At 40.5% G+C, this 26,926-nt stretch overlaps 1 protein-coding gene and 1 long non-coding RNA gene across 2 annotated transcripts in view; one reads left to right on the top strand and one right to left on the bottom strand.

Moving 5' to 3' along the window:
- LOC135313397 (uncharacterized) overlaps positions 1–7,973 on the top strand; it is a 38,875-nt gene extending 30,902 nt beyond the window's left edge. Inside the window, exon 3 of the long non-coding RNA XR_010373037.1 lies at positions 71–7,973. This is a non-coding gene — a long non-coding RNA (uncharacterized LOC135313397). The remainder of the gene's footprint in view (positions 1–70) is intronic.
- CCNYL1 (cyclin Y like 1) overlaps positions 1–26,329 on the bottom strand; it is a 33,873-nt gene extending 7,544 nt beyond the window's left edge. Inside the window, exons 1-8 of the mRNA XM_064451843.1 lie at positions 25,817–26,329; positions 13,044–13,118; positions 10,737–10,771; positions 8,975–9,075; positions 7,486–7,521; positions 6,761–6,812; positions 3,946–4,065; positions 1,716–1,882 (exon numbers count right to left, since the gene is read on the bottom strand). Coding sequence (XP_064307913.1) covers positions 1,716–1,882; positions 3,946–4,065; positions 6,761–6,812; positions 7,486–7,521; positions 8,975–9,075; positions 10,737–10,771; positions 13,044–13,118; positions 25,817–26,048 — 818 coding nt within the window. The 5' untranslated portion in view covers positions 26,049–26,329. The remainder of the gene's footprint in view (positions 1–1,715; positions 1,883–3,945; positions 4,066–6,760; positions 6,813–7,485; positions 7,522–8,974; positions 9,076–10,736; positions 10,772–13,043; positions 13,119–25,816) is intronic.
- Positions 26,330–26,926: the final 597 nt, after the last annotated feature.

Here is a 26,926-nt window from a genome sequence, read left to right as displayed (position 1 = left end):
GCAATAGAGAATAAACATCCTGCTTGTTACAGGTATTTTCAGTGCTATCAATTTGATTTGTCCCAAATAGGGCCAGAAGAGGAGACATCAAAAAGAGCAAGATGTATACTCCAGCACTCCCAACATCGCTGACCCCACTTCAGCCACCTCAGAGATATTTGCAGCAACGCTTCAAGTATGTTCCTCAGATAGATGAGCACTCTGAGCCAGGTTGAGCGAAGATGTACATTGTATAAAATCACTAATTATGCTTTCCTGAAAGCATGGCTGGCACAGCCCTGCGTTTGGAGACAAAGAACTCCCAGGCAAGGGGTGTATATAAAACAGGGTACTATGTTTGCTGTTACTGTTTGCGATGTGAAATAACTTGAACAACAAAAACCGTTTTGGTGCAGATAACTTCCCCCATTTTTAGAAATGCTGCCCCCCACCTGAAAGGAAGAAAATTGGATATTGCTCCTCCTAAAGAATCCCAGATAAATAATTACTTAAGTATCAGCTTTAGGCTGAGTCCAAGGAAGAAAGCTTGGGGCAAGAGCAGACTCTCACACAGGTAGCCTCCCAGTGCTGCATGCAAACCTCTACCACCTCAGTTTGCTCCTAATAGAACTGGCTGTTACATAGGCCTGGACACATGCTCAATTACACCACATCAGTGTGATAAGACTCAAACACACATAAAACATGTAATTAAGTTTATTAAGGCCAGAAAGCCCAATATTAAGCTAGCCTTCTAGCACTTCTACCACTGTGATAATAATGGAAATAGAGGAACAAGCTGGCAAATAGAATTAAAACAATAATGTTGACATCTAGCTCTGAGAGCTTTGAGAACTTTGCGAGAAGGAATTTAACAGAAAATCTAATGGGCCAAATCCACTCCACATAAATACGCCTCCAGCCTGTAGTATGAGCCTAGAGCCACAAGGATCAACATCCTCTGAAACTGCAGAAATTGTAGGGCTTAAAGCTGAGTGCACCAAGAAAAGACAGAAGATTCAAAATTTCTGAAAAACTGAAAGTTACATCTGAGACAAGAACATATATGAGAAACAGCCTTACATAAACAAGCAGTAGTAACGATTGAGGATTTTGTCCTCAGCACTGTGGGCAAGTCTAAGAACTCACCCAAAGAGGATGAGCTGTAGCAGTAGCTGGATGTAACACATGCCACCACAGATACCAACACAAAAGACACCTGTCTGTCAGCAGCAGCGGCTAGGAATTCAGACCTTGAGATATTTAGGCCTTAGCTGGATACAAGAGCAGACACATAAGTCACAAGTTATGGCTTACCTTGCAATTTTTCAAATTCTAAAACAGAAAAGGCAGGGAACATATTTAGTTCACTTTTTTCTTCCCCAAAAAGACTTTTGATAAGAATAGAAATTGGGCACTTTAAAGTTACACTAATGCAAACAATTAGTGGAAACAAGCAGCCAGTCCTATGGTTCATCATTGGGGCAAAGAACGTAAAGAAAACTAACTTTGAAGTTACTCACCCAAGTCATTAGAAATATTAATACAAATTTGTCTCAAAGTAGGGTTATCCAAAGTTTCCTAGGCTGAAAAACTGATGAGGTCAGACACCAGAGACCCATCATGTACATATGTCATGGCGCCAGAGACAGACTTTTTTTCAGTACAATTACAAAAATTGCCATTAAAAAAACCCCAAACCCACCACTGCAGATTAGCCAAACCTTGCAACTTACATGTCCTCAACAGTAATGTCCTTCAATATTTGGCAATAATCCACATTCCACACAGCCTGATCATCCCAGACTTTAGAAGCCAGCAGAATAGCTCCTAGGACTATCCTCTTCCAGTTACTAGGGCATATGTCAATCTCTGCATAGGTTAAAAGCCTTTCCAAATAAACCTATAGAAAGAAAAAAAGTGCCAACCAGTTTTTGCGTTATTAAGACCTGGAGCTGAGCTCCGAGCAGCAAGCATGCCAGTGCAATATGACTATTCTATCCCATTACCATCAAGTGTGTCAAAATAAGTATTAGTGATTACTACTTACACTTTAGAATCCAAACTTTCAGGAGTTACAGGTTCCATTTTTTAGTAGAACACAAGAACTGGACCACCAAGTTATACAATAAAGATCCTGAAGAATCTGTTCAGAGCACGGACCACTGCAGTTTCAGTGAGACACTGCTCACTGTTCTTCCCATCACGGAGCCACACAGGTCCTAATGAGAATCTGTCAGTGACTATCTGGGACACTAAATCACTCAACACCACACTAGCCTTTCATCACAGGTAGGGTTCAGGACCTGTAGCTTAACAGGAAGTGCTAAAACCTGCATTGTGATCTGTAGTCATGGGACAGAGACACATTAGTTGCTACCCTTCCACAATGAAAGGCATCATAGTGCTATGTCTACTTCATCCCGTAAAGAACAGACTTCAATTCTTCACCTACAATAATGTCGTCCTCTGCTTTCATCTACATCACCAACTGCTTAGATAGTGAAAGATACGCCTTGGTCTTTTACTCATTCCTTCCATGTGATCTCAGATCAGCCCAAAGATGTTGAATCAGTCCCTTTCTTAAAAGTTTTCTGCTATTCACACTCCTATAATGATCCAAATGAGTAATTTGCACATTCAAATTTGAACATAGATTATTTTTAATGTTCTCTTCCATAAACTAAGTCCAAGGTCCTAATGAAACCTCAGATAAACTAGTGAGTGCAGGAAGCTATTGTAGAGGTCTAAGGGCAGGATCAATCTTTATTACTAGGGTCTCCCCACACTTTCTTTCCACCCTTTGCTTGTAGCCTTCAAGTGGACTAAAGGTGTTCCTATAATAACAGAGCCATCTAGTGGTAAAATCCACTTTAAAAACTAACTCTTGTTTCTATTTTTTGTAAATATTCCAGCTGGCTAGATTGCCCAGGGTTAGTTATGATCTTGTTCTGTCAAAATTGCTTGCCTGTCTTTGGAAAATCAAAAACCTCAAACTACTTTCAGAGTTTCAATAGCTCTAACTATCTGGCCTTTTTAATTACTTATTTCCTTATTAAAGAGAGTTGTTCAAGCTGAGTTTGCTTAATTGCCACATTGTTTTTGGAGACAGTTCTCTTCTGTTCTCCTTTCAGACTTTTTCAGAAAGAAGCCACATGCAGACTGAAGTCTAGTATGCAACTAAGTGGAGTTTAAGAGATTGTCTAATGCAGCAATTATACAGGCTGTGGTTTCTTCTTTCCCTTCATATACATATATGATTATGCGCACATGTGTGTGTGCACAAAGAAATCAGTATCCTCAACAATTTTTTATATCCATCTTGCTTTCTGAAATCAAACAACAAACTAATGAAATTATTTTCTTACTCTAGTTCCTAAGTTTCAGGTACCTCCATGTCACCTGGGGAAACAAGTTGTAGCCTCTTTGGTTTAATAAAAAGAAAACTTGATAGAAAGGTGGCAATGACTGAAGGACATGATAATGAGAAAGTTAATCTCCTGGAGTTCCTACAGTTATTGATCCTTGACCCCTTAGGGGGTCTTACCTACACTATTCTGGTTAATATGAACTCAAAGCTCCCACTTTCCCCTCCACACAACTGAAATAAAAGATGTCTTTTGTGTTTGATCTTATTATACCCTGCTGTTAACAGTGTCCCACTGTTCTGCCTTTTCTCAAGCTTCTTCAGTGAGTTATATATTATGAAACAAACAATGTTTAATTGGATAAGTAATTAAGCATTACATATTCATCTAAAGAAAAGGTAAGTCCCTTTTTAGTTAACTGCTTCTGTGACTACTTAGAAATCTTCTCTAATGAACTCACTTGTACAGCATCTTCATTATTAACAAGGTTTCACAAGATACTGTAACTATTTAAATGCCAGTTCAGCCCAGTTCAGTGGTTGAGTGGAGGAAAAAAGTCTTCCAAAAACTCAAGATTGAGTAATCAGGCATCTCTTACCAGTGTCACTATTGCACATTCAGCTGTCAGCTGTGCAGCACTGAAAAGCGTCCGAACAAACCGGTAGATGTGCTTGTGATCAGGGTCATGCTTGTAGTAGTCATCTGGAACTTCCTCCCGCTGAAAGAAAGTTCTCTGAGTTACTGAAAATAGTTCTTACTTAATACTGACTCTGAAGAATAGCTACACATGGTTGTTTCTTCTCACTGAAGTGTATACAACCTACAACCTTCCCGTGTCACAGACAGAACAAAATCATATACTGAAAGCAGCAAGCAGCCTTGCAGGATTATGAATATTCCAAACCAAACACAACAGCTTTAGCTGATATTGTTGTTTTGAACACTTTTTTTGATCTGTAAGGCTAACTGTAAAGAGCATGAGCCACCATCATGCCAACTATTGTCCATGGAACATTTTACAGACTAAGAGATTAAAAAAATTTGTTTTAAATCACGGATCTGTACACACCAGGGAACCACTTGCTCTTAAAAGGCAAAACTAAGACACTTCAAAAGATTCCCCTTCTAGCTGAGGAAGAGCTGAAGAACACATGTCAATAATTCTGTCACAGGTAGAACTGGAAGGTACCTTACGCTGTCTTCACAGGACTTGTTCTTAAGAGATTCCAGAAAGACAACAAAGCTAATGAACAGTTAGGCTTAACTCTGACATGATGCTGAACTGTTTCTAAATACAGGGGAGAAGAAAAGGTTAGAAATAAACAGTCTGTAAAAGCAATCCTAAATTGGGTGTTTGAGAATTCTGACCCTGTCCCCCCCATAACATTCTGATATTCAGCACTCTTCCTGGAGGGATGAAACTTGAAGAGCTTTAGACACTGTTTCTGCAAGGTTGATACTGAAGAGGTTTCTATCTACAGTCCAAGTTAGACCTATAGTACAGTGAAGATACCAGATGAGAACAGCAGAGCTGCTTGACATTAAACAAGTAGTCATAAGGTAAGCAAAGCAGCAAGCATTTTCATGTGGTTTTGTAGTTTAAAATAGCCAGGTAACAGTGTCAAGCAAAATTAAGAGGTAAATTAACTTTCTACTCTCCACACAGCCCTCTAATACACCACTAACCAATGGAGGTTACCTCTCCAAGGTGGGCGTGCAACACTAGGAATAACAAGAGCAGGATCCCCCTTGCATAATTCCTGCACTACGAGCAGTACAAAAGCACATCTAGAAGTACATTTTTGCTGACTGGAACTGAGGAAGAAAGGACTGAGACTGGTATTTGTGACTAAGCCCTGTGATGCTAGCAACTCGGTTTGTTACTTCTGCTATTAGGGTCAATAGAGCCTGGATTTGGACTCCTCATGACTGAATCTTTAGAGGACAAGGTGTTCAGAGATTTCTTCCAGCTAATTAAGGTTTTAAAAGGAAGCCAAAACCCCACTGCTACAGAAACTAGCAAGCCATTTGTATCTTTCCCCTCAGAAGTATGACACGCAGCCATTACTATACTTCTGTCTGTATATTGCAGTAAGATAGAAGACCTTTAAGTGTTCCCCAAAGGACACAGTGATTTTCTTCTATTCATACTCATTAAATAGGGGGTAGGCTATATGAAAGGATCAAAAGATGTCAGGTTGCTAAATAAAGAAAACAAGTTGTCTGATGGAGTGGAGTTCACCTTACATAAATAATTTTCAATGTGAAACAACAGATTCAGGCAGTTAAAACAGTTTTGGACCAGACTCTTCTCTTGAAGTGCTGCAAGTCCATACAAGAAATCTTCTATATAGCTTTTCTCCTGATGTTCATTATTTTTATTGAGTAAAGAGTTGTATTTATTCAAGGGTAGAATTCCTAACACAATGCTTCATGTTTAGGGATGAAACTCTTAACTTAAAATATTTAATTGTTTATTAAAAACTGTTTATTAGCAGGCCAAATCTGTGACACAGATTAAGCTGCATTCACTCAGGTAAGTCCCAAGCAAACTGAATTTTTAAAGCCACTAGAGCTTTACTAAATCAAATCAAAAAGAAAGGAAGTGGTTCTGTAGGACAGTCATTAAGCTAGTAGTGCTCAAAGTAGACATAAAAGGCACATGCTCCACTCTTGAGCTTGCCTGTACCATGAGTTTTTGCATCTTAAAGATTGTCTAAAAAGGTGTACCAGGACCATCAAATTAAAATCACGTGGCATGCTCCTAGCTGTTACCACAAGCAGCATTAAGCATATTTGCCTTAAAATTTTGCCTTTTGTGGTTTTTTTTAAGACCAAACTCACTGTCTCCTACTTTCTGTGATGCTTCATGTATTATGTTCAAAAAATGTGTAGACGTGGCACTTCAAGAGAAGTGGTAGTTCAGGAGACATGGTAGTATTGGGTTGGACTTGATGATCCTAGAGGTCTTTTCCAACCTTAATGGTTCTATGATTCCATGTCCTCCTGTTTGCAGTCATTGAAAAGGTTAGCCACATATCTACTAACCATGTCTTCCTAAATAAACAGGAAAGACTTTTAATTAAAGTAGTGTTAAAGAGGGGAAGAAAGGGGTCAGACAAGAAAGTTCAGATAAGAAATATGCGAGAACCAGCATGCTTTCTATTTATATTCAAAGCATAGAAAACCAAATATACTCTGCAACATTTAGAAAGACTGGGTTCTGTTCATGATCTAGCCGATATCAGAAGTCCAGAGGACACTGTCTGCACTGCATTTATATATAAAGATACAATTTAAGATCAATTCGCTTGTGACCTGGTGCTAAGACATTTTTATCTCTTAATCAGTAAAAATTAAGATGTTAAAAAAGGTATATTGATACACATTCAGAGGATCAAAGTTACACTTACTGTGAGAGGATGAGATTTTTCATCAAAAATATCCAATGATCTGTCAGAATCTCTACAAAGTAAAAATCTCTGGTTTAGCAACAAGAGTTAATTGGTAATACTAAAAAAGTATTAATCATTAAAGAGGATAAAGGGACATATTTTATAGTTCAGCTTTTCCTAGAATATAATATGAAGTTATATTGTATTTTTGCAATGCATTTAATGATGCGATCTTACGACTGAATATTTAAGCAGCTGAAAAATAGCTACCCATATTCTCATATTATACTTAGTACAGCTCTCCCTTAACATGTGAAACTGTCTCATTAATAGTGTTTATTTCAAAAAGGCAGCTGCAATTTTGAAGTATATGCTTTAACTAGCTATAATGGCAACAGTTATTTGTACTTGGGACAGCGTTTCTTCACCCGTCAAAACTAATCTGTGCCTCTGTATTCAGAAAAAGCTAAACAAAGTTCAAAGGCTGATTTGTGGTGTATTCTCCATACTCCCTCTGTTTTGACTTTTTATACTTCATTCTAGATGAAGGATGTGCCATTCGATGGGTGTAATACTGACCTTTCTGTATCAGCTCAAGAGGGGGTACAAAGGGGAAGCATATAGAGCATAAACTGTCGAGATTTTTCAACTCCTTTAAGTTACACTAGCTGTTACTGAAGTGCCCGTATCCCTGGCTCAAAAAGAAAGTTGGTATATTTCAGCAGAAAAAAAAGTTCACTCACCTGTTCTTTATATGGTAGAATATTGCTAATGTTACACTGAAAAAGAGAAAGAAAAAAAGAAAAGACTTAAAACAGATTCTGTGCACACTATTCCACTGCAAAAGCTGTTGTTAATGGCAAAATGTTCAGAATCCATTATGTATTGGCTTCCTCTCACATTCTTGAGTACTCTGTCTCTCATTTCTGATGTTTACCTGCCTAAACAGAAACCGGCCAAATCAAATTTGCTTGCCAAACTACTTTTACACTCATTGTACAGGTATTTGTATTACAAAATAAATATTATACCACATTTTAAATACACACCTTCATTGCCTGATTACGTGACATTTATTGAAAATGTGGACTATTCACAACTAAAATATAAGTTCTACTTGATGTTAAATATACTGCTGTAGAGGTTCTGCTGTTGTTTTAACTATCTCTGGCTGTCTAATTTCAGACCTGTCTAAAACAAAAAGAATAATAAAGATTATATTATGAAGACATCTCAGTCTCTGCTGAGTCGAGTAAGGTAATGGATTTCATATTGACACTCATCTACAGTGGCCAAATTTCAGACACTTTACTTGCAGCAGGAACACTGCCATCACAGGAATCTGTCACAGGCAAGCTCTGATCTGTTACAAGCTGTACACCACTTCAAAAAGGCACAAGCACCACCTTTTAGGTTTTCTTCTCTAGAAAAGGAGGAGTGACACACTAGATTCAAATTTGGTTTCAAACAGAGGTAAGTAACAAATCAACTTAGACATTTCCAAAATCTTTAAGTGTTAAAACAGTAAAGCCTTCTGGGCCTGAAGCTACTCTGCCTTACTTTCCCTTCAAGCACAGTAAAACTCTCTTCTCAATTCTCGGCTGGTATCGTCTATGCACAAAGAACTGTCTCTGTGGTACTCAGAACAATAGGTCAAACAGCCATTTCCACTGGAGAACCAAGACAACTAGTTATCGAACTCACCTACCTAAAATAACAAATACGTGAAGAAAAAGTAGAAAGGCTAGAACTAAAACCAAAGCCAGCAACATACTGTTGTCCACAACTAGAGGGCAGACTAATACCACTGGCAAGTAGCAAACACAGTCCTAAAAACTCTTCCTGCAACTCTATATGAAATCCATTTCAAGTTTTCCCAGGTTGAGAATTTCTGGATTTGGCTTTCGATGTGAAGACTTTGAGCTCCCCACCCCACCACACACTTTTAAACCCAGAATGCTGACACACTTCCACACTGCCTCAGATTCTCAAGTGCACAATGATAATTACTCTGGAATATAACAGTACCGTAGCTCCGTAACTGAAAAAACAAGCTCGCTTCAGCAGTCATAATTAACCAGACCTCTACACCTTTCAATGACCAACCTGAATAAGCAGTGCTGTGCTCCTCGTTCAAGTGAGACTGGCTTTGGAACAGAGAAGACCACCACAAAATCCCAAATAAATCTTGCAATGCTATTCAGCCCCTTATTGATGACAAATTGTTCTTACCACTTTATTGTGCTTCTAAGGTTAGGTTGACTGACAGTGCTGTCATCTATAAATATTGTTGAGCATGAGCTGTATTTTTTCGTAAGCTGCCCAGGAGAAACCTTGGGGGGGGGGGGGGGGGGAGGGGAGAAAAAGAAAAAAAAAAAAAAAAAAGAGCTTTGGTTTACCACACTGAATACTGACTTTACACCTCAAGTAGTTACTGCAGAAGAAGTCTTTGTAGATGATTGCCCCTGCTATGCAAGCTACCCTACAGCCATCAAGTTCCTGAGTATACCCTTTGTGTAAGACAGGTTTATAAATCATCCCTTGTAATATACAAATTATGTTTTCAGATAAGTAATTTTCAGCAGAAATAGCTGCAGCTAAAGCAGCAAGTCCTCTGATTTTCTCACTTCTCCTCCATTCCATTCTTGCCAGTTTGGGTCTCAGTCTTCCCTCTCTCACGATGTACTTTATTAGATTTCCCTGTGACTCCATAATCATCTCCTTCCTTCTTTTTTTATCCTATACCTTTATATTTTCTGGTTATCCAGTATCACTTCCTGTAAAGACAGTTTTGCATTTGGGGTTTTGCCTTGTTATATTTTAGAAAAAAAGAAACATCTTCCTGACATCGCTTGCTTCACTCATAATTACCCTTACTTTTGCTATTAAGAGCAAGCAATATGTTCCATCATCTATCCTAATTCTGTAGATTTTATACTGTAAGAAATCTTCCTATGTAACACTAAGTCAGGCTTCCCTGAGCATTTTCAGAGAATGCCCTGCACTAGAGCTAGGACATCATAATTGAGGGAAGAGTTTTAATCAAGCAGTTCAAGATTCATTAGTTTATGCCAGAATCTTTTAAAATGCCTTGTCTAAAAACCTGAAAGTCTTCCATATGAAAATGCTGCCACCCTTCACAACTCAATGGCTGCCTGGGAACATCTCCCATTCCAGCTGAAGTTTGCCAGCAAACACAATCCAACCACACTTCATCTTGGTGTTGACAGACTGAAGCGGGAGAAGGGAAAACGAAGGGGAGACAATGACGGGAAAAAGAAGGACAACCTCCTATAATCATACTAAATACAACAGACTTATAATGACATTATCTTACCAGAAACTTATCAGTAGACACTTCTGTGAGACAGTATTTTTTAAGCTTTCTGTTAATAACTTCCATTCTTATCTTTACTATTCAATAATTTTCATCCGCTTATTAATGACATTGCTTCTTTTTTTTCTAAGTGTCAAAACCAACTAATATTCACAGAAGAAGCTTAGAGAATATTTTCAGATTTTAAAACTAATGGATTATCATTTGTTTATCATGCTGATTATAATATTTGTTCATCATTCTCTTTTCATGCTGGATACATTTCTTACAGTAAGTCCTGCAGTAATGCTCAAGCAGCAAGTCATTTAAGACTTGTCATCTCAGCTGAGAAGTTAATCCAGTTCTACTTCTGCTCAAAAAAAACCAATGTAGGCAGTTTGACTTAATTTTCTCCTTTACTCTTCTGAAATGCTCAAGACCAATACAACAAAAAATCCATTCTTATTCTTTTGACATCAGTCTTTCTATGCTCTGTGATACTGTGCCTGTTTCTTTTCTAAAGACGGGCAAAGATAATCCAGTTTTATCTTGCTAAGGAGGACTTGGAACATGTGTAGGACTATATACCTAGCACTGCTACAGTTGTTTCTTAATTTTTTCTTTGTCTTAATGTGCTAGAATTATCTATATAGCATACTAAGAATTTGTTTTACTTACATGATTGATGTGGTTACTCTTCCTCTTCTCTCGCACTAGGAAGACGGAGAAAGAATGTGAACTGAAAGGCTTCTAAAATACAATCCCAATTTAACATTCAATAAAGTCATTCTATTAACCCAGTCTTCTGAAGCACATGAATATTAAAAGTTTCAAATTTGACTTTAGGTGTCTGGAAAAGGAGTTTTGAGGAAAATATAGAGTTTTGTCAAGCTAGTAAACTACATACTACTTCCAACTATTCTCATGTACATTTAGGAACTACTTCTACCCATTGTCCTAAGTGAAAAGTGTCTCAGTTTTGAAAAGATGCTGTGCATCATGAAAAACTGGATGATTTCCAATAGTTCAAATAGATAATGTCCAACATCCATCAGCAACAGCTCAGTGAACAGAAGTAAAAACATCACACACCAAACCTGCCAAGGACACACAAGGAGGAAGGTGCCAGCATTATATATATGTGTTCTCTCTTCTCCTATTAGACAGCAGAAGGTAAAAAGGTATTTCACTATACGGAAGATGCTGGCACAACCTATGCCTATTTATTATATAAATGCAACCGTATTATTTGATCATTTTAAATGGTGTCAGCCTTTCAAAAAGATTGTAAGCTTTAACTTCCAGCTACAACAGCAGCAGTAAAACAGTGCAGTTAAAGGAGAGCTGAGAGTTGCATTCATGCAGAAAGCTGTACAAATGCGACCAGCCTGGACAGGTGCCTTCTCCAAAGTTTTGACCTCAGATCATTACCACTCATTCTCTTAGACATTTCGAAAAATTAACAATTAGAAAAGAGTATCCACATATTTTTTGCATTTTTGCATAAATCAAAACTAATAATCCTGATAACATCTCAGTGAAGGAGAACTTACAGATATTAATTCTACTAGTTCTATGAAAGGTTAGCTAAAAAAGGTCCAGTGAAATTAGAAAATAAGTTCTTCTGCCTGACTTGTCCATATAAAAATCAATTTATCCAACTAATACAAACTTCAGAGAATAGTTATTATCTCACCTAGCAGACCATTCTTCTACAAGAACACAAGTGTATGCATTTCAATACATTACATTAGAAGCATACTGAAACATGTTTAAAAGCAATACTACCTCCAATAAGAATGTTTGTGTAGTTTGGTTATTTGCAGCAAGGCTGAAAGGCTGCACAGTGAAGCTGTGCTATAATGTTCAAGAACTATGTCAATTTGCCAATTGCAACTTAAGCAGCGCTCATCTAAGAGGTGTTTGAAATGGGCAGGTCAGATCCTTCGTCTGTTTGAAGACTGACCTTAGAGGCCTCGAGGAAAAGAGGCCTACATCTCTTTGGTATCATCTCTTCTGAAAAATCATGCTAGTGCTTGTTTCCACTGCTCACCGATTATCTGAGCATTGCGAGTTTATACAACTGACAACTTTACTACTTGCCATAAGACTCTGAATAGCTGGACCGCAACTGACAGACCTGTCAAAATAATTCTACTTCTCTGTGGCAAAGCTATGCCAAGGTAGAAGACACACTGCAGCTCTCCATCAACACATCCAATCTCAAGTGCAACACTGTCTCAGAAAAAATAGCGCTTCAAATTTTTTGAACCAACTATAAAAGGAACAAGCATTTTTAAGAGAATATCTTAAATGCCTTTTTAGTTGCAACTTCAAAATCTACTATTGTCAGTATTCTTTTTTATTTGTGCAATATCAAAATGCCTCCATTTTTTAACAGCAGAAGGAATGCATAAGCTATAGTAATTGTTCAAAACTGACTTTATTATGTAAACATGGGATCTGCAAAGAAACTGAAAATCCCAATACATCCATGTAATTAAGACCAGAATTCAAGAGTAAATATGCTGCTGACACTATTTGAACAGTTTAAAACAACATATTCAAAAGCAACTATTATAGATTGATGGCTCAGGCTTATTATTCCTTACAGAAAATGGTGCTTTAATTTTTTGTTGTTGGTGTTAATTTAAAGCAATTTTTAAAACAGTCCTTGGTCATAAAAAAGTCCCAGCACTGCTTGACGCTTGACTTACACTAGTGAAGAAAGTCTTGCTCCTTCAGACTACTAGGATCCAGACTCTGAAATCTCAGGATATTAAAGTGTTTAGAAGAACAAGTGATTTTAAGTGTTAAGGAAAACAGCATACGAACACACTTCTGTGTAAACATGCAAATTATTAATCCCTATGCTTTGAAAGGATTGAAGCAATTTAAGTGTTCTCAAGCTGTATAATTAAAACAGGCAGTTATTTTTCCAGTTTTTCTCCCACCTTTTTTATACTGGAATAAAACTTAGCTTACCATCTGTCTGAGACTTGCTTAGGAAAATTGTGCTTGCTCTGGGATGATCAGATGGATTAGATTCCAAGGCTAAATCTGAAACAGGACGAAAAAAAAAAAAAAGAGACCTTTAACAGAAGATGATAACCACAACAATTCCCACTCAGCATTAAAATGCTCAAGCACAGTGGTGAAGACAAGATCAGAAACACACAGAATCTCCCTAAAGCAAAACCTTACTTTTGCCAAGATAAATAAAACCCTGACATTTTCCCCACTGAAAAAAAGACCTACGGACTTATGCCTCCTGCCATGAAGCTCTGAAGTAGCTTACGGTTTCCATCAAAACAAAATCTGGAAAGGGAGATCTTGGAAAACAACATACATCTTCAGAAGTCAGTATGTGCCCTTGCATGTTAGGATAACTGGATGCAGAGCCTGTGCTCAGTAGAGGGCAGAAAGCTAGAACTTTATCAAGAACATAATTTTAAAAAAAGACACCACTGATCATTGACTCTATGCTTTAAGTACCAAATATGGCAGGAAACAATCTCTGTGGTCTTACAAAAGAACCTAATGAGTAACTTTTACAGTGCTGATAAATATCAAAACATAGATCTTAAACTTTTCTATTCTTTTTGAATTTCAAGTAAAACCCTGTACAGCTAATATATAATTACTGAAGAACAAAATGATTGCTTTAATCCACAATGAACTAGTGATGACATTAGATGAAGATATTTTACTCCCTTAGATTAAGACGGGAGTGATCACTAAAAAGTTTGTTGATGAAACTATAAACATCATGATGAAATTCTGAGCTGCATTAGTTTTGACAGAAGGAACAGCTGTTCTAAGAAAGTCACGCTACAGACACACTGACTTATGTGAACATATGAACAGAATAATCTAGTACTATGATCCTGTACATCCTGGAAAGAGCAAATTCTCATCCATTTATATTTGTCATTCTGACCTTCCTGTGTGCTACTTAGGCCATGCTAACCATAAAAGCACGCAAGCTCACAAACTTGCCCGTTAGTGTTTCAGGGTGGTACGCCAATGCAGTTGCCACACCCTCAAAAGAATCACCGTCAACTTTTAATGAAGAAAAAAAAATCTTAAGAGCTTTTCATGCACTCAACCAACAGAACTCTGGTTAAATAGTAGCCAAATTATGCAGAAAACGTCTCAGTGCTGGCAGTCTTACCTATGCGAACGTTTCATGCTACTACACCTAACCCATGGCACAGCCACGGCCCTCATGTCAGCAAGTGAACGTAATTACAAAAGTACGTGTGTCCCCAAGACTTCTCATTCCAGATTCCCACTGGTACACAACACTGGTATCCAGACTTGGATGTTTTCCAAGTACTTGGCTTACAAGATCACTGATCTTAGTCCAACAGTATTGCTCTGACACTGGTCCAGGATGCAGACCACTGTGATTTTGAATCTCTCCTGTATAAGTAAGGTAGCCAACATCTATTTAGGAACACAAAGGCTGTTCAATCAGTAATTTTCCCCCCTTCTCAAAAGAAGGCCAGAGTCAGGTATGAAGGCAGACCATCTCAAGCAGTTTCTAAAAGCTAACTTACAAAAGCAGTATTTCTATTTCCACCTTACTGTGCTCATTCATGGCACACAGTGAACAGATACTTGAATTTAATCATATAGTTAAAATGTAAGGAGCCCTGGTTTAGAAGCCCTAGTATGGAATTTGCCTTATAGCTCATTACCTGAAGTACCATGAATACACATGTCATTCCCTGAAAAAAAAATCCAGCACACAATAGTATGCCATACTGGCACATTTTAACTACTGTTTGCAACATCGCAGCAAAATAGTGTGACTGTTCAACCTCTTGCTGAAAGCAGGGTCAGCTATGAGGCAGAACTAGGCTGCTCAAGGCTTTATCCAGTTGAGTCTTGAAAACCTCCAATGAGGGTCCACAGGGTCCAGATCATCTTTCCCATCAAGGGGGATTAATGCCTACTGGGCTGTAAGAGTCATCATGTAATGGTAGGGAATAGCATGCAGGACTGTGCAAGACTTGTGTGATATTTAGGGGAAGGCAGCAAGGAAGACTACAAAGGAACAAGCACAGGAAAGAGGGAAAAGGGCTACTGAATTCAGTAACTCCTAACGTAGGACTTCGTTTCTCTTTGTTGAATCTCATAGGGTTCCTGTTGCCCAATCCTCCAGCCTGTCTAGGTTCCTCTGAATAAGCAGCCTCCAGCATACTGACTGTTGCCCAACTGGGTGTCATCTGCAATCTGGGCACACTCCATTGCCTCCTCCAGGTCACTGATAAATGTTAAACTGGACAAGTGCTTTTAATCCAGAGAAAAAAAGGGATAACGCCCATCCTCCCTCACCCCATAATAAAATACACTAACATCTTGAATTCTCTAAGGTTTTGATTTACTTTGAAACTATATGACTTGCTAAAGTTTGCTTCTTATATTGTTTTTGCCTCCTCTTGTGCTCTGCCAGTCCTTATATCCATGCTTCTTAGATGTCAGAAGTCAGGTCTAGGGCTAAAAGCACTACAGGAATTTAACACATGCAAATATAACCAACTTTCATCCCAGACAAGAAGGGTCTAAGATCTGCAGCACTGCAGGATGCACCAAGGGACATGATATTGACATGGCCACACAAGTCAAGCTTGCCCCACATGTCTGAGGAGAGGAACAGCAGTAAAAAGAAAATAGACTTTACTGGCTCTAGTTCCACAGTGGCACTGCCAGACACAAGATGCTTTCTGCTGGACTAAGTCAGGTGTATCAGCACCCAGAGCACATTAAATCCACAACACAGATTATACAACTAGAGTTATGGTACTAATGAAGTCCAAGACATTGTGCAGCCCCCAGTACAAAACCCCACAAGAAGTGATCAAGACCAACTGTAGCTAGGCTTCTTATCCCAGAACAATGTGGCATTAGCAGAAACAGTACATCTACTTTTGTTTTGCAACAGACTGCAGATAGATAGATTTGTAGACCACCTCCCTGTAGCTTTCCCATTCTAAGCAGACAGAATTTTAACCATCCTTTTTGTGCTGTTCTCCCTGGACAATGCTTTTTTCCAAGCAATGCAAAAATTAGTCATATGATTTTCTCTTCCTAAACCGCCAGTGTTGCTCATGAAATACCAAAAAGCAACAACAATACAGCCCATGAAGGAAGCATAAGGCAAGAGGCAGATAAGGACGTGAGAAGAAGCAACACATAATGGGAAACACAGCGCAAAAAAAAAAAAAAAAAAAAGAAAGCCAGGGGAAGAGATTAATCTGTCTGGAAACAACCTGACTCATGACCAAGTGTAACTCCGAACACTTCATCCTGGTAGCGCTTACGAGTCCAAAACCAAGATATTTAACCCTGAAAATAAGGGTAAGTCTTGATTAGGAGCTACATCAGAAGATGCATGACAAAAGCTCAAGCTTCACAGATAGCTAACGTTAAAAGAAAGAAGCATGGTATGCCACAGGATAATGGCAATTAAAACATGCAGAAACAGGGATGAGAGAAACGAGAAGCAACAGGATTATACAAAAAGCAAGACAACTTCAAAACATTTTTATTTTAGAGGCTATCCACTCAACAGAAGTCAAAACACATCTATTGTACCCTCAGAGTTCATGATAAAGAGGTGAGAAGGGATCACTCCCACCAGAAATTAAGTCTGTGGGAACGGCACAGTAATGTTGCCACGCTACGACAGCCCTCCACCTCTGAGAACGACATATTAAAAATAGCCCTCACCCTTATTTCTCTGCATCTCTCAGTGCCATTTACTCACATGGTGCTACCAAGCTTGTCAGATCAACCCTGTCTCCAACTGGAGCACAGAAAAAAGCATGAACTTGCTTCCCTCTCCCACCATTCTCATTTAAAAGAATGCTTTGCAGCTTGCTTGCCCTTCAGACAATCTCAGTTACCTCTGCTGCTGCTCTGCGCTCCATGCACTGATAAGAGCATACAGTCCCCCACAGGGCAGAGATCATATTACTTCTAAAAGCAAACCTCTGCCCCTGGCTCAAGATCTTACATCCTTTCCTCAACACAAAATCTGCATGAAGACTTGACTTTACTCATCTATGTCCTATAAGAATGTACATGGTTTTTAGGATTTATAATGCTAGCTACTTGTCTTGTGTTTTACACACTCCATGGGTCATTTCTAACTATTAAGAACACATTTTACACACTGCATCATGCTACATGTATTAAATCATGAATAAAGCTGACAGTCAAAGATGTCACTGTTACTAAGCAGCAGTCCTTTGACGATTTCACTACTTTAGAACACTATAATACTGCGTTTCCTTTAATAGTTTTAGCCCCATCCTCTGCTTTACTAGACAACAGTAACATTTTGATACAGCACATATTTAAAGCATTAAGTCATAAAATAATCTCTTTGCTGTAGATTGAGTTTCTTCTCTTGCTCAGTGGGTTACTAGCTTTGATTAATGGTTGAGCTTCCCTTATATTTCATTACCTTACAGCACAACAGATGTGAGTTACTTAACACTTCCAATAAAGATTTTAAAATTAAAACAAATTAGGCTAAGAAATTTGCCCATATATTTCAGAAAGTCTGTCATTCCTAACAATAACCTCATATAAAGTGATTTGGCCTTTAAATTACGTTGGTTTATTTCTATTCCCACAAACATTCCTAAACGTTAAAAATCTGGTTTCTAATTTCAACCTGCTTTGTTTACTCCTCACCAGCCACACTGAAAGCACCACAGAACTCAGCACAGGTTGTTTTCCATTTGCCTTCTCCTGTCATGTCCTCAGTTACATGCAGGTTAGTCTATCCTTTAAATGCTCCATGGGTAGCTTCTTCCCCAGATTTGGACAGAATGAAAGCATTTTGATCTCCTGATTTTACACCTTCAACAAGATGCATCTCTCCTCCATAACAGGATGGACTCAAAAGATACAAAACTTGCTCTGTTTTCATAACCAATACAAGCAAGTTTGAATATATAAAGGACTGGATCTGTTGCATAACAAAGCACTCTCAAACACAACCAGTTTTCAGAAAGGAACTCTATTTTGAAGAAGAATCTTGGCAAAACCAAATCTTAACCAACACTGGCATATGCATAGGTCCCTTAAAAACACTCCTAGCTCCCCAGAGGAAAACAGCTTTTTATTTAAAAAAAGGAAAACAACTGAAACCAACCCACACTGTTGGCCTTTGTTCACAGAAAGACAGAATCATTGAGACTGGAAGAGACCTCTTGAGATCACTTAAGTCCAACCCCCTGCTCAAGCAGGGTCTGCTAGAGCAGGCAGGCCAGGACTGTGTCAGTCAGGTTGTCAGCATCACCACAGACAGACTTCACAAACTCTCTGGGCAACCTGTGCAGTGTTTGACTGCCCTCATTGTTAAATGATTCTTTATAAAAATCATGACTTTACACAATACACACAGAAGGACGTTGTAAAGCTACTTAAAATCTGTCAGTAGTTGTTTGTGGCACTACTATGATAACAGTGGTATTATTACCAATACTCAGCACATACCCAAGCACACTGTGATGTTTTAGAATGCTGCAGAAATTACTTCAATATACAACAAGCTCTGTTAATTAAGAATTAATTATTTGCTCTTTTACATCACACTCCTAAGTTGGGCTGGCTCAACAAGAAACTGACACATTAAGCACTTCATATTTGCTACTAAAATCAGAAGAATTTAGAAAGCAAAAGTGTGGACCATCTATTAAATAATGTGGGCTAGACAGGGTTTGTTATCTATTCACTTCTGTGGTTTAAAAAAATCAATACAGTATTAGTGCTCTTGCGTTTCTTAAACTGCAGGAGGATCCACACCGCTCTCGTCAACCTCCACTGCAAATCCCAACATGATCCTACTTGGTTCACAGCCCTTGTCAGGGAAACATGATCGAGAGATCTGTTCCACAGTACACGATACCAAGCCTTTCTTGGACTGACAGAAGTTGAGCAGGCTTCCATGGGTTTCATGATGGGTTATAATCACTTCTGCACATTTGAGCTAGGCAGAACAGCAGGATGTCAGGAGTGCCCCAAATTCCACAGTGAAGGCAGGACCAGTTAAAAGGGAGGAAAACTAGACATCCCTAGGATTTTATGTTGGAACTAGAAGAAAAACACTAGTTCACAAGCTAGATCTTAAAAGCAACTGACATTTTGTTAGAGACGTGTTTCTGTACTGCATCTAACTTAGGACCATTTAAAAAGACAAGAAGAAAGAATTGGTTCCACACTGTTCACTTTTTATTCTCCACACAGACCTTCACATGTAACACAATTCACTAACATGAGAAGCTAAAAATGTGAGCTGTGGAGTTCTGCTTTGATTGATAAGCCAAAATAAAGTCTTCTAACTGCACAACCAAATTTTACCCTCCTAGATCCATGCTGACAACAGCAAGTATAAGGGAAGCTTTCCCTATAACAACTCCTCACATGCTCTCTGCCTTCTCACAAGACATGGTTCAGAAAGAAAAAACAGGCAGGTTCCGGAAATTCCAGTCTCATCTAGTGTCTGCAGTTAACCAAAATAAGATGCACTGTACCGTGTACTAGGTGTCATATGCCACCTGATGAACATTAAATTTCCTCTTCTCTTCTAATTGCTCACAATAACACAGACTTCAATGAAGCTTGAGCTTTTATGAAAGAAGTTTCATCCAGTTTTGTGCCATTCTGGGCACAAGCTCAAACAGTCACTCTTTACAGTGGCTTTGTGGATTTTCAGCTTACCTGCAGTTCGTTCTATAGAAGAAAACTAACTATCTGCATAACAAAATATATCCTACAGTTCTACAGAAAAGATTTTTTTTTTGTCTTTGAAAGAAATCAGCATTCAACAGTTTATTATCTGAGTCTGACTGACACGTTTGATGACAAGCCAGTGTTACTTTTCACACTGGAAAAAAAACAACAGCTATGTTTGATTACTGCAATGACTCAAGACCCTTTCAGAACTCTGAACAGAAGCAGAGCTGTGCTATGCACACACAACTCAAGCACTGCAGAACACTACCTGGCTGACAGTGGAATTCTTGTGTAAGCTGTTGAGGTAACCCCGATATTTGCATCACCTGCAAGTATGATCTTCAGTTTCATTCATCTGGCTTTACTACACATTTAAAGAAACAGCGCCAAGCTTTTTAAGCCAGTTTCATCTTTCTTTGTGCCTTCAAGTGGAAACATTCAGAGTTTTCTTCCGAAAACATTATTATAGTGAGTAAAATAAAAGCGGACATTCAAACTCTAGCTGTAATGAAGAAAAAAACCAAATTGGTTTAGAAATCTCAAGATTAGCTTGTTTGCAAGGATCTACCATTGTCTGGGTTCTTAATGTTCAGTAGCATTTTCATCCTGCCTCTCAGCGTCACTTCTTCCTTCTTCCCATATGTGGAAGAAACATTGTTAGAAACCTTAATTTAATGTGTAATGCGAATTTGGGAGGAGTAGGTTTTTGTGTTTTGTTGGCTTGTGCAAGAGTTCATTCCCCTGTTAGTAAGCTTTTCAGTATGACCTCACCACACTGATCACGCTTGAGAGAACAGATACTTCTAGCCACAAAACTTCTATTGTTCTACAACATCTACCCTGACAGGTAGGAGGGAAAAGAGCAAGTCTCCTCAAGAAAGCCAGAAGAAGAAGGGATACTGGAGATAAGTTGCATGGAAACCATAGTTTAAAAAAAAAGTCAAGATGTAAATCAATTCCATTTCCTTAATTCCATAAGTTTCATCAAACCTCTCAGCCACACACTTCCTTTCAGTATATCCCATTTTATGACAATCTCTCAGTTATAATAGCTGCTATACTGGAAGTTTCCCTCCATATGAGCTTCATGTATATATTCCATATCAACTGTTCTTAAAAACCTGAGGCTTATACAAACTTGCTCACTGCAGAAGTCTCCAACGGTTAGTGAAGAGAGTAAAGGATAGATGATTCCTTAGCTGTCAGCAGTACCCAAGCATAAGAACAGAAATACAGATAATATACTATGGCGATGATTTCTATTTCCAATTCCCAAATTTGAAGATCAATTTCATCACTGTTTCTGAATGATGTATTGACTCAGTCATTTCTACTACAGGCACTTCATAAAAATTTTGTAATGGCCATGACATTAGGTGTCTTAAGCCAACAACATGGAAGGTGTTTCAGGTTTGTAGAGAGTAGATTCTTTCACATTTGTCAAGATCACATACTATTTTTAACTGCTACAAATATTTTTGTAATTAATTCCTAGTCAGTTACAGAAAAGAGATATTGAGAGTTCTGTGGAAAGAAGAGTGAGCGTAAGTGAGGTGAAAAACTCATTGAATACAAGGAAAGGAGAGGGAACACCAGAACAGGGACCAGACCATCAGCTGGTTTTCACCCCAAACCTCATATCTGTCTAACTAGACAACAATATTTGTCAGCCTATGCAGCTACAGATATTTAAATACAGAGGCACAAAACCCAATACAAGATTGTTAAGCCTTTCCTGTGCTGAAAACTGCTGGAATCAAAAAGCTGGCCCCTTGCATCAAAGCATTCTTCCCCCTGCACCACCACCCCCCCTTTTTTTTTTTATTTTGTTTAGTTTAACTTACTAACATTTTAAACAGGATTTTTAAAAAAAGCCCAGGAAAAAAACACTCCACCCACATGCTTGAAGTAAGCTGACATTTATATAAGAGAGGGACAAATGAACAGTATTTAGACCTTCTGCAAGGAGGTTTATAGACAAGCTGTTGGTGAAACCAGATCACAGACAATAAATATATTCAAGTATTTGCTCATCTTCAACACTGTTTAATAACTGTGGCATGCAGGCAACTTGAAGCTTGCCCCTTTCAGCATGGCACAGCCCTAGAGAGCCAGGGGGCTGTTGAAAAAAAAAAAAGTAGGCTCACAGGTGCTTGAAGAGTTATTCTAGGCACTAGTCTGTCTGAGCCTGTTCAGGTAAATCTCACTTACTTCATTGTCTATTAACCCTCCTCTTCAAAGTCCCCTTCCGTTTTTTTATCCCTCTAACCTCTGTGTGATGACCCCACTCAGCACCTCCCCTGATCCCACTTCCTGCTCCCTCTCATCCCTGATTGTCTTTTCCCTTGCCATTCCCCACCGCCCACCCCCCCTCCCCAGTACTTCAGATGAAGGTACCAGGTCATTTTGTCCCACCAGTTCAGTAGGTCAACAATCTTTCCCTTGGTTCATGTGAATCAGGCAAACCTCTGCTCAAAACCACTGAGCTCAGTAAACAGCAGCAGTGGAGGGTGGTAATGTTTTCAAGTACAAATGAGAGAAGTCTGCCAAGCGAGGCCTTGTTCTAGTTTTATCCAAGAATTTATGAAAAATTAGATCTAGAAAGAAAGCGTTGGCCGTAAGAAGTTGTGAAGTTGTCCCCCGAATAACCAGAGAAAAATTACAGGAAAAAAGAAGCCTAAAATAAAGATCAGCAGTCACTGGGGGGGGGGACATGGACGACACCCAATACAAAAACCCCCGAAACCCCAGTAAGCAGCGCAGCCCAAAGGCATGTTAAGATCAAAAGACCTGCTATTTCTAAAACTAGAGAGGAAAGACTTTTTGGTCAATTCAAACTCCTTTGGACTGCTGCTTGCTCGTTGAAAGAAGGTACACTTAATGTTCAGCTGAACAGTCAACTGGCAGCTTTAAGTTCATTTTAGCTTTCAATATTTAACATTAACAGTAGGCATTAACCTATTTGGAAGAAACTATTATTTTAAAAGTTATGTTTAATCCCATTTACTTAATACAACTCGGCTTAGCACATCAAACCACAAATGCAGGCAGACTTCTCATTCTGAAAAAGCATGCACTGAACAGGTTACGGCTCAGGATCCTGAGAACAATAAAATATAAAGTCACCCTCTAAATTCTCTCTTAGCAGTGGACCTGACAATCCCTCCCCTTTTACCATTTGTTGAAACATTACACTTTCAGTTTCACAGCGTGTTTTATCTCCATCCCACTTACCACTCCTTTTTTGTTTCACATAAATACCACTTCATAACCTCCCCATTTTAAGAAAGTGCAACTTTTTTTTGTTTAATTCTGATCTGATACAGACTATCTAAGCAGCACTGACTGGAAAGCAGTGCCTGTTAAGCAGTGTGCTGGAGAAGCTACAGACCTGCAAGGACCATGTTCTACTTGCTACAAAAAAGCAAGACAAAACAATACAAAACAAAAAAAGTCGAAAGCTTAGCTGGTAATTTCTGCATTCCTTATACAACCAAAACATTTAATTTTAGCAAAACAAATGCAAAAGTATTAAGACAGACTTAAGATCAAACAACTTAAAGATAGAAATTTAAGAAATTAAGCATCTCCATCACATTTGGATGCTAGCTTTCTGATATATTTATCTGTGTTCTTAGAAACTCCTAGAACTGAGCAGCATGGAACAAAAATAGGCAAGATGATCTCTACTCTTTCCCTCTATTCCCCCGTCAAAGCATTTAAGAAAAGGCCAGTTAGTAGGTTCCCAGCCTTTTGTTATTGCTAAAATTGGCCTCTTAGGTAACCTGTTGTTTTATACATTAAAACATTACAGAAACAATATTTATCCCTCAGATTAAACTGCTGGACTACCTGCCACTATAGCAGCAAACTAATGCTCTGTAGTAGTCAAAAGCACAGAAACACATGCTTGCACAGTTTGGGTATCCTGACAGCTTTTATATCCCAGAGTAAAGAGCGATAAACATACCTATCTGGTATATGCAAGTGCTGCGTTTACAGCTGTATGATTTTTATAGAAGGTTTTAAATTAAATAGATAAGAGTATCACTTGAAATTTCATTATGTCTGTTTCATAACACTTGATTTCAGACTTCACAAATACTGCCTTACGTTTCAAAGTTAACGGCTTCAATTCTACCCTGGTAGCACTGTAACATTCAAAAATTAACACAGGAAGTTTTACTTATTAGAAGTAAAGAATACCATCCAGAATTGTATTTTCATGAAGATATCAAACTTTTTGCAACCCTGAACAATTGTATCAGTCAGGAAACCGTAGACTAACAGCATCTATCACTTGCAAATCTGCTACTGAGGGCATGCAACTGTCAACCACGTACCACTGCAAAAGTGATCTTTAAAATCATCTAAAACACGTACTACTTATGCAGTTCTCATTTTAGGATTACCTCCTGCCTCAAGACTAAAGTTTCCATAGCCACAGAAGTAAAATTTGTGATAGACAGCCACTGTCTTATTCTTGGACGATACACTTTTACTCATGTCTGCAAATTAAAAAAATTAAATACTTCCTTATTTCAAGGACAGTTCTGACATCTGGATGAATTCACAATTAGGCCTAGTTACTCAGCACTGCTGACAAGATCACATACTAAAGATTCAAACAAATACAACCCTTATTCCTGAGTTTTATTTAGCTTAGACATTTTGGCTTAGCTTATTAGAATCTTTACAGAGTTTAGCTCCACCTCCCTTAATGAGTATGGGAGAGTTGAGAGACTTCTGTAATATCTTCTCGCAAAAATAAAGTTTTATTTCCCCTAGACGGCAAATATAATTTATCCTACTGCTGTATTGCACAGCTGTCTCAAAGGAGATCCAAGGGGCTGACTTCCATCTCGTTTCTGTAACAGCTGCACCATATGGTGCTGTGCAGAACCATGCAAGTTTAGTAATTCCATTTCTGAAGGTTTCCTCAGTCTTCTGCAGCCAGTTTCTCTCTTATAGCCCAAAATTTTTTCTTAAGTTCAAGACGAGTACGTAGGGCCAGTGATAATTGTTATTGTATGTATAATACATTAAAGATGAAACACAGGCTATCTTTTTTCAACTGGATATACTTCCTATAGGTGTGGTTATAATTACGAAAAGGAACAGCAAGAGGCTTGTTAATTAAACTACGTTTTGAATATCATAAGCTATTACACTGTGCTGTACGCTTACGGTATCACGTGAACATACAGACAGACGAGAGCACTCCTAACCTGTTACATGTTGTCTCGGTAACTCGCTGCAGCACAAACCTGCAAGCTCTTCCGAGGCACATCTGAAAAGGAGATGCATTACAGAGCAAGTCTGTGTGGCACCCGCGCTCCGGGTGTAACTGGAAGGAATCTGAACAGCAAACACGTACTTTCCTACCAGCTCAAGGAAGGCAGATTGGGAACACTGAGCTACACGACAAGGAACTCGGTGCAACGAGTCCGCAGCTATAACCAAGCACCCTGCATACCTAGATTATAAATTACCCACGTCCAGCCGCAATGATGTCATATGCACACAATCTTTCTAATTCTTAATTCCCTTATTCCCCGCACACCCTCTTCCTTCCTCCTGCTCCACAGAGGCTGGAAGCGCAGCAGCGCTTGCGAACGGCCTGAGCGTTACTCCTGAGTCACGGCTGCGGAGAGCCGAGCGGGAGCACCCGCCGGTCCTGCCGGGCTCCCCGGCGGGCCGGGGGCGGCCAACGGGGCAGCCGGGTCCCCGGCTCGGCGCTCTGCGGGCAGCGCGGAGACTCCCGCGGGGAACTTTGCCTGGGGCGCGGCGCGGCGCCGGACCCCCCCCCACCCCGGGGCCGGCCAGACCCCACGCACCCCCCGCCGCCGGGACAAAGGGGGCGCCGCGCCCCGAGCGGCCGGTCCCCTGGGCACCCACCCATCCACTCGCGGCGGGGCGGGGCGGAGCGGGGGGGACGCGTTGGCCGGCGCTCCCCGCCCCCCGGGCCCCGCCGCTCGCCCCCCGCCGCCGGCGGCGCTCACCATCCGGGAACTCCCGGTCGCTGATGTGCTGGAGGTGGGGGCCGCCGCCGCCGGGATCCGAGTCCCCCGACTCGGCCTCCGCCGATCCCGAGCCGCCGCCGCCCGCCGCCGCCGCCGCCTGGTACGCGTCTACCCAGCGGTCGGGCCCCGGCGCTGCCCCGCCGCCGCCGCGGGCCCGGCTGAGCTTGGGGCTGGCGTCCGGGGATACGCAGCAGGTGACGGTGTTGCCCATGGAGCTCGGCGCTCCCCGCCGGGCCCCGGCTGCGCGGCTGCCGGGCTGGGGCGGGGGCGGAGGGGGAGCCGAGGCGCCGGGCCCAGGGAGGGACGGAGGGAGGGACGGGAGGGGAGGGGCGGGGCGGGCCTCAGTGCCGCATCACCGTCGCCTCCGCCCCGGCCATGCGCGGCCCCCGCCCGCCCCAACGGCCGCGCGAGCCCCCCCGCCGCCTCCTGCGCGCGGTGAGCGACGGACCTCGCGCCAGGGGCCGCCGTCCCCCGGGCCGGGGGAGGGGCGGGGGTAGGGAGGCCCGGCCCCGCCTCGCTTCCACCCAATCACCTCCCGCTGGGGCGCCGCGTGACGCCGCTTCGCCAATGGGCGCGGGTCTCGTCACGCGGCCTCCGCCGCGCCCTTCCTGGCCTGCCTCTTGCCTTCTCTACGCGCGCACACGCAGCGCCGGCCACCGCCCCCTTGCCACGCCCCCCGGCGGTGCCACGCCTTTGGCCCCGCCCCCGGGAGCGCCTGGCTCGAGCTGCCTTGCTGCGGACGTGCTGCAGCTCCAGCAGCAGCAGCAGCATCATAAAAACAGTAATACTGTAACAATAATAAAACAATAATGAAGTAATAAAAATCGTCAATATAGCATAACAAAATAATGCATAAATGTATTACCAAATAATAACATTAACAATTCCCCGCCTGCATGCCCAGCGCTGCCTGCATGGTGGCTGCACGCAGCGATCTGGAGAGGCTTAGTAAGGGAGGCAGGCAGCCTCGGTTCTGCTTTTGTAAGTTTAAAGGGCTGTTTGCTTGTCTCGCCGGCTCTTTTCCCCCATTATTAAATGTTTTAAGGGCTTTTGTGTTGGTCTGCCGTGTTTTGCTCCCCTGCCCGTGCC

Source organism: Phalacrocorax carbo, chromosome 5 (genome assembly GCF_963921805.1).
Source record: "Phalacrocorax carbo chromosome 5, bPhaCar2.1, whole genome shotgun sequence".
NCBI lineage: Eukaryota > Metazoa > Chordata > Aves > Suliformes > Phalacrocoracidae > Phalacrocorax > Phalacrocorax carbo.
This window is presented reverse-complemented; position numbering and strand designations above follow the sequence as displayed.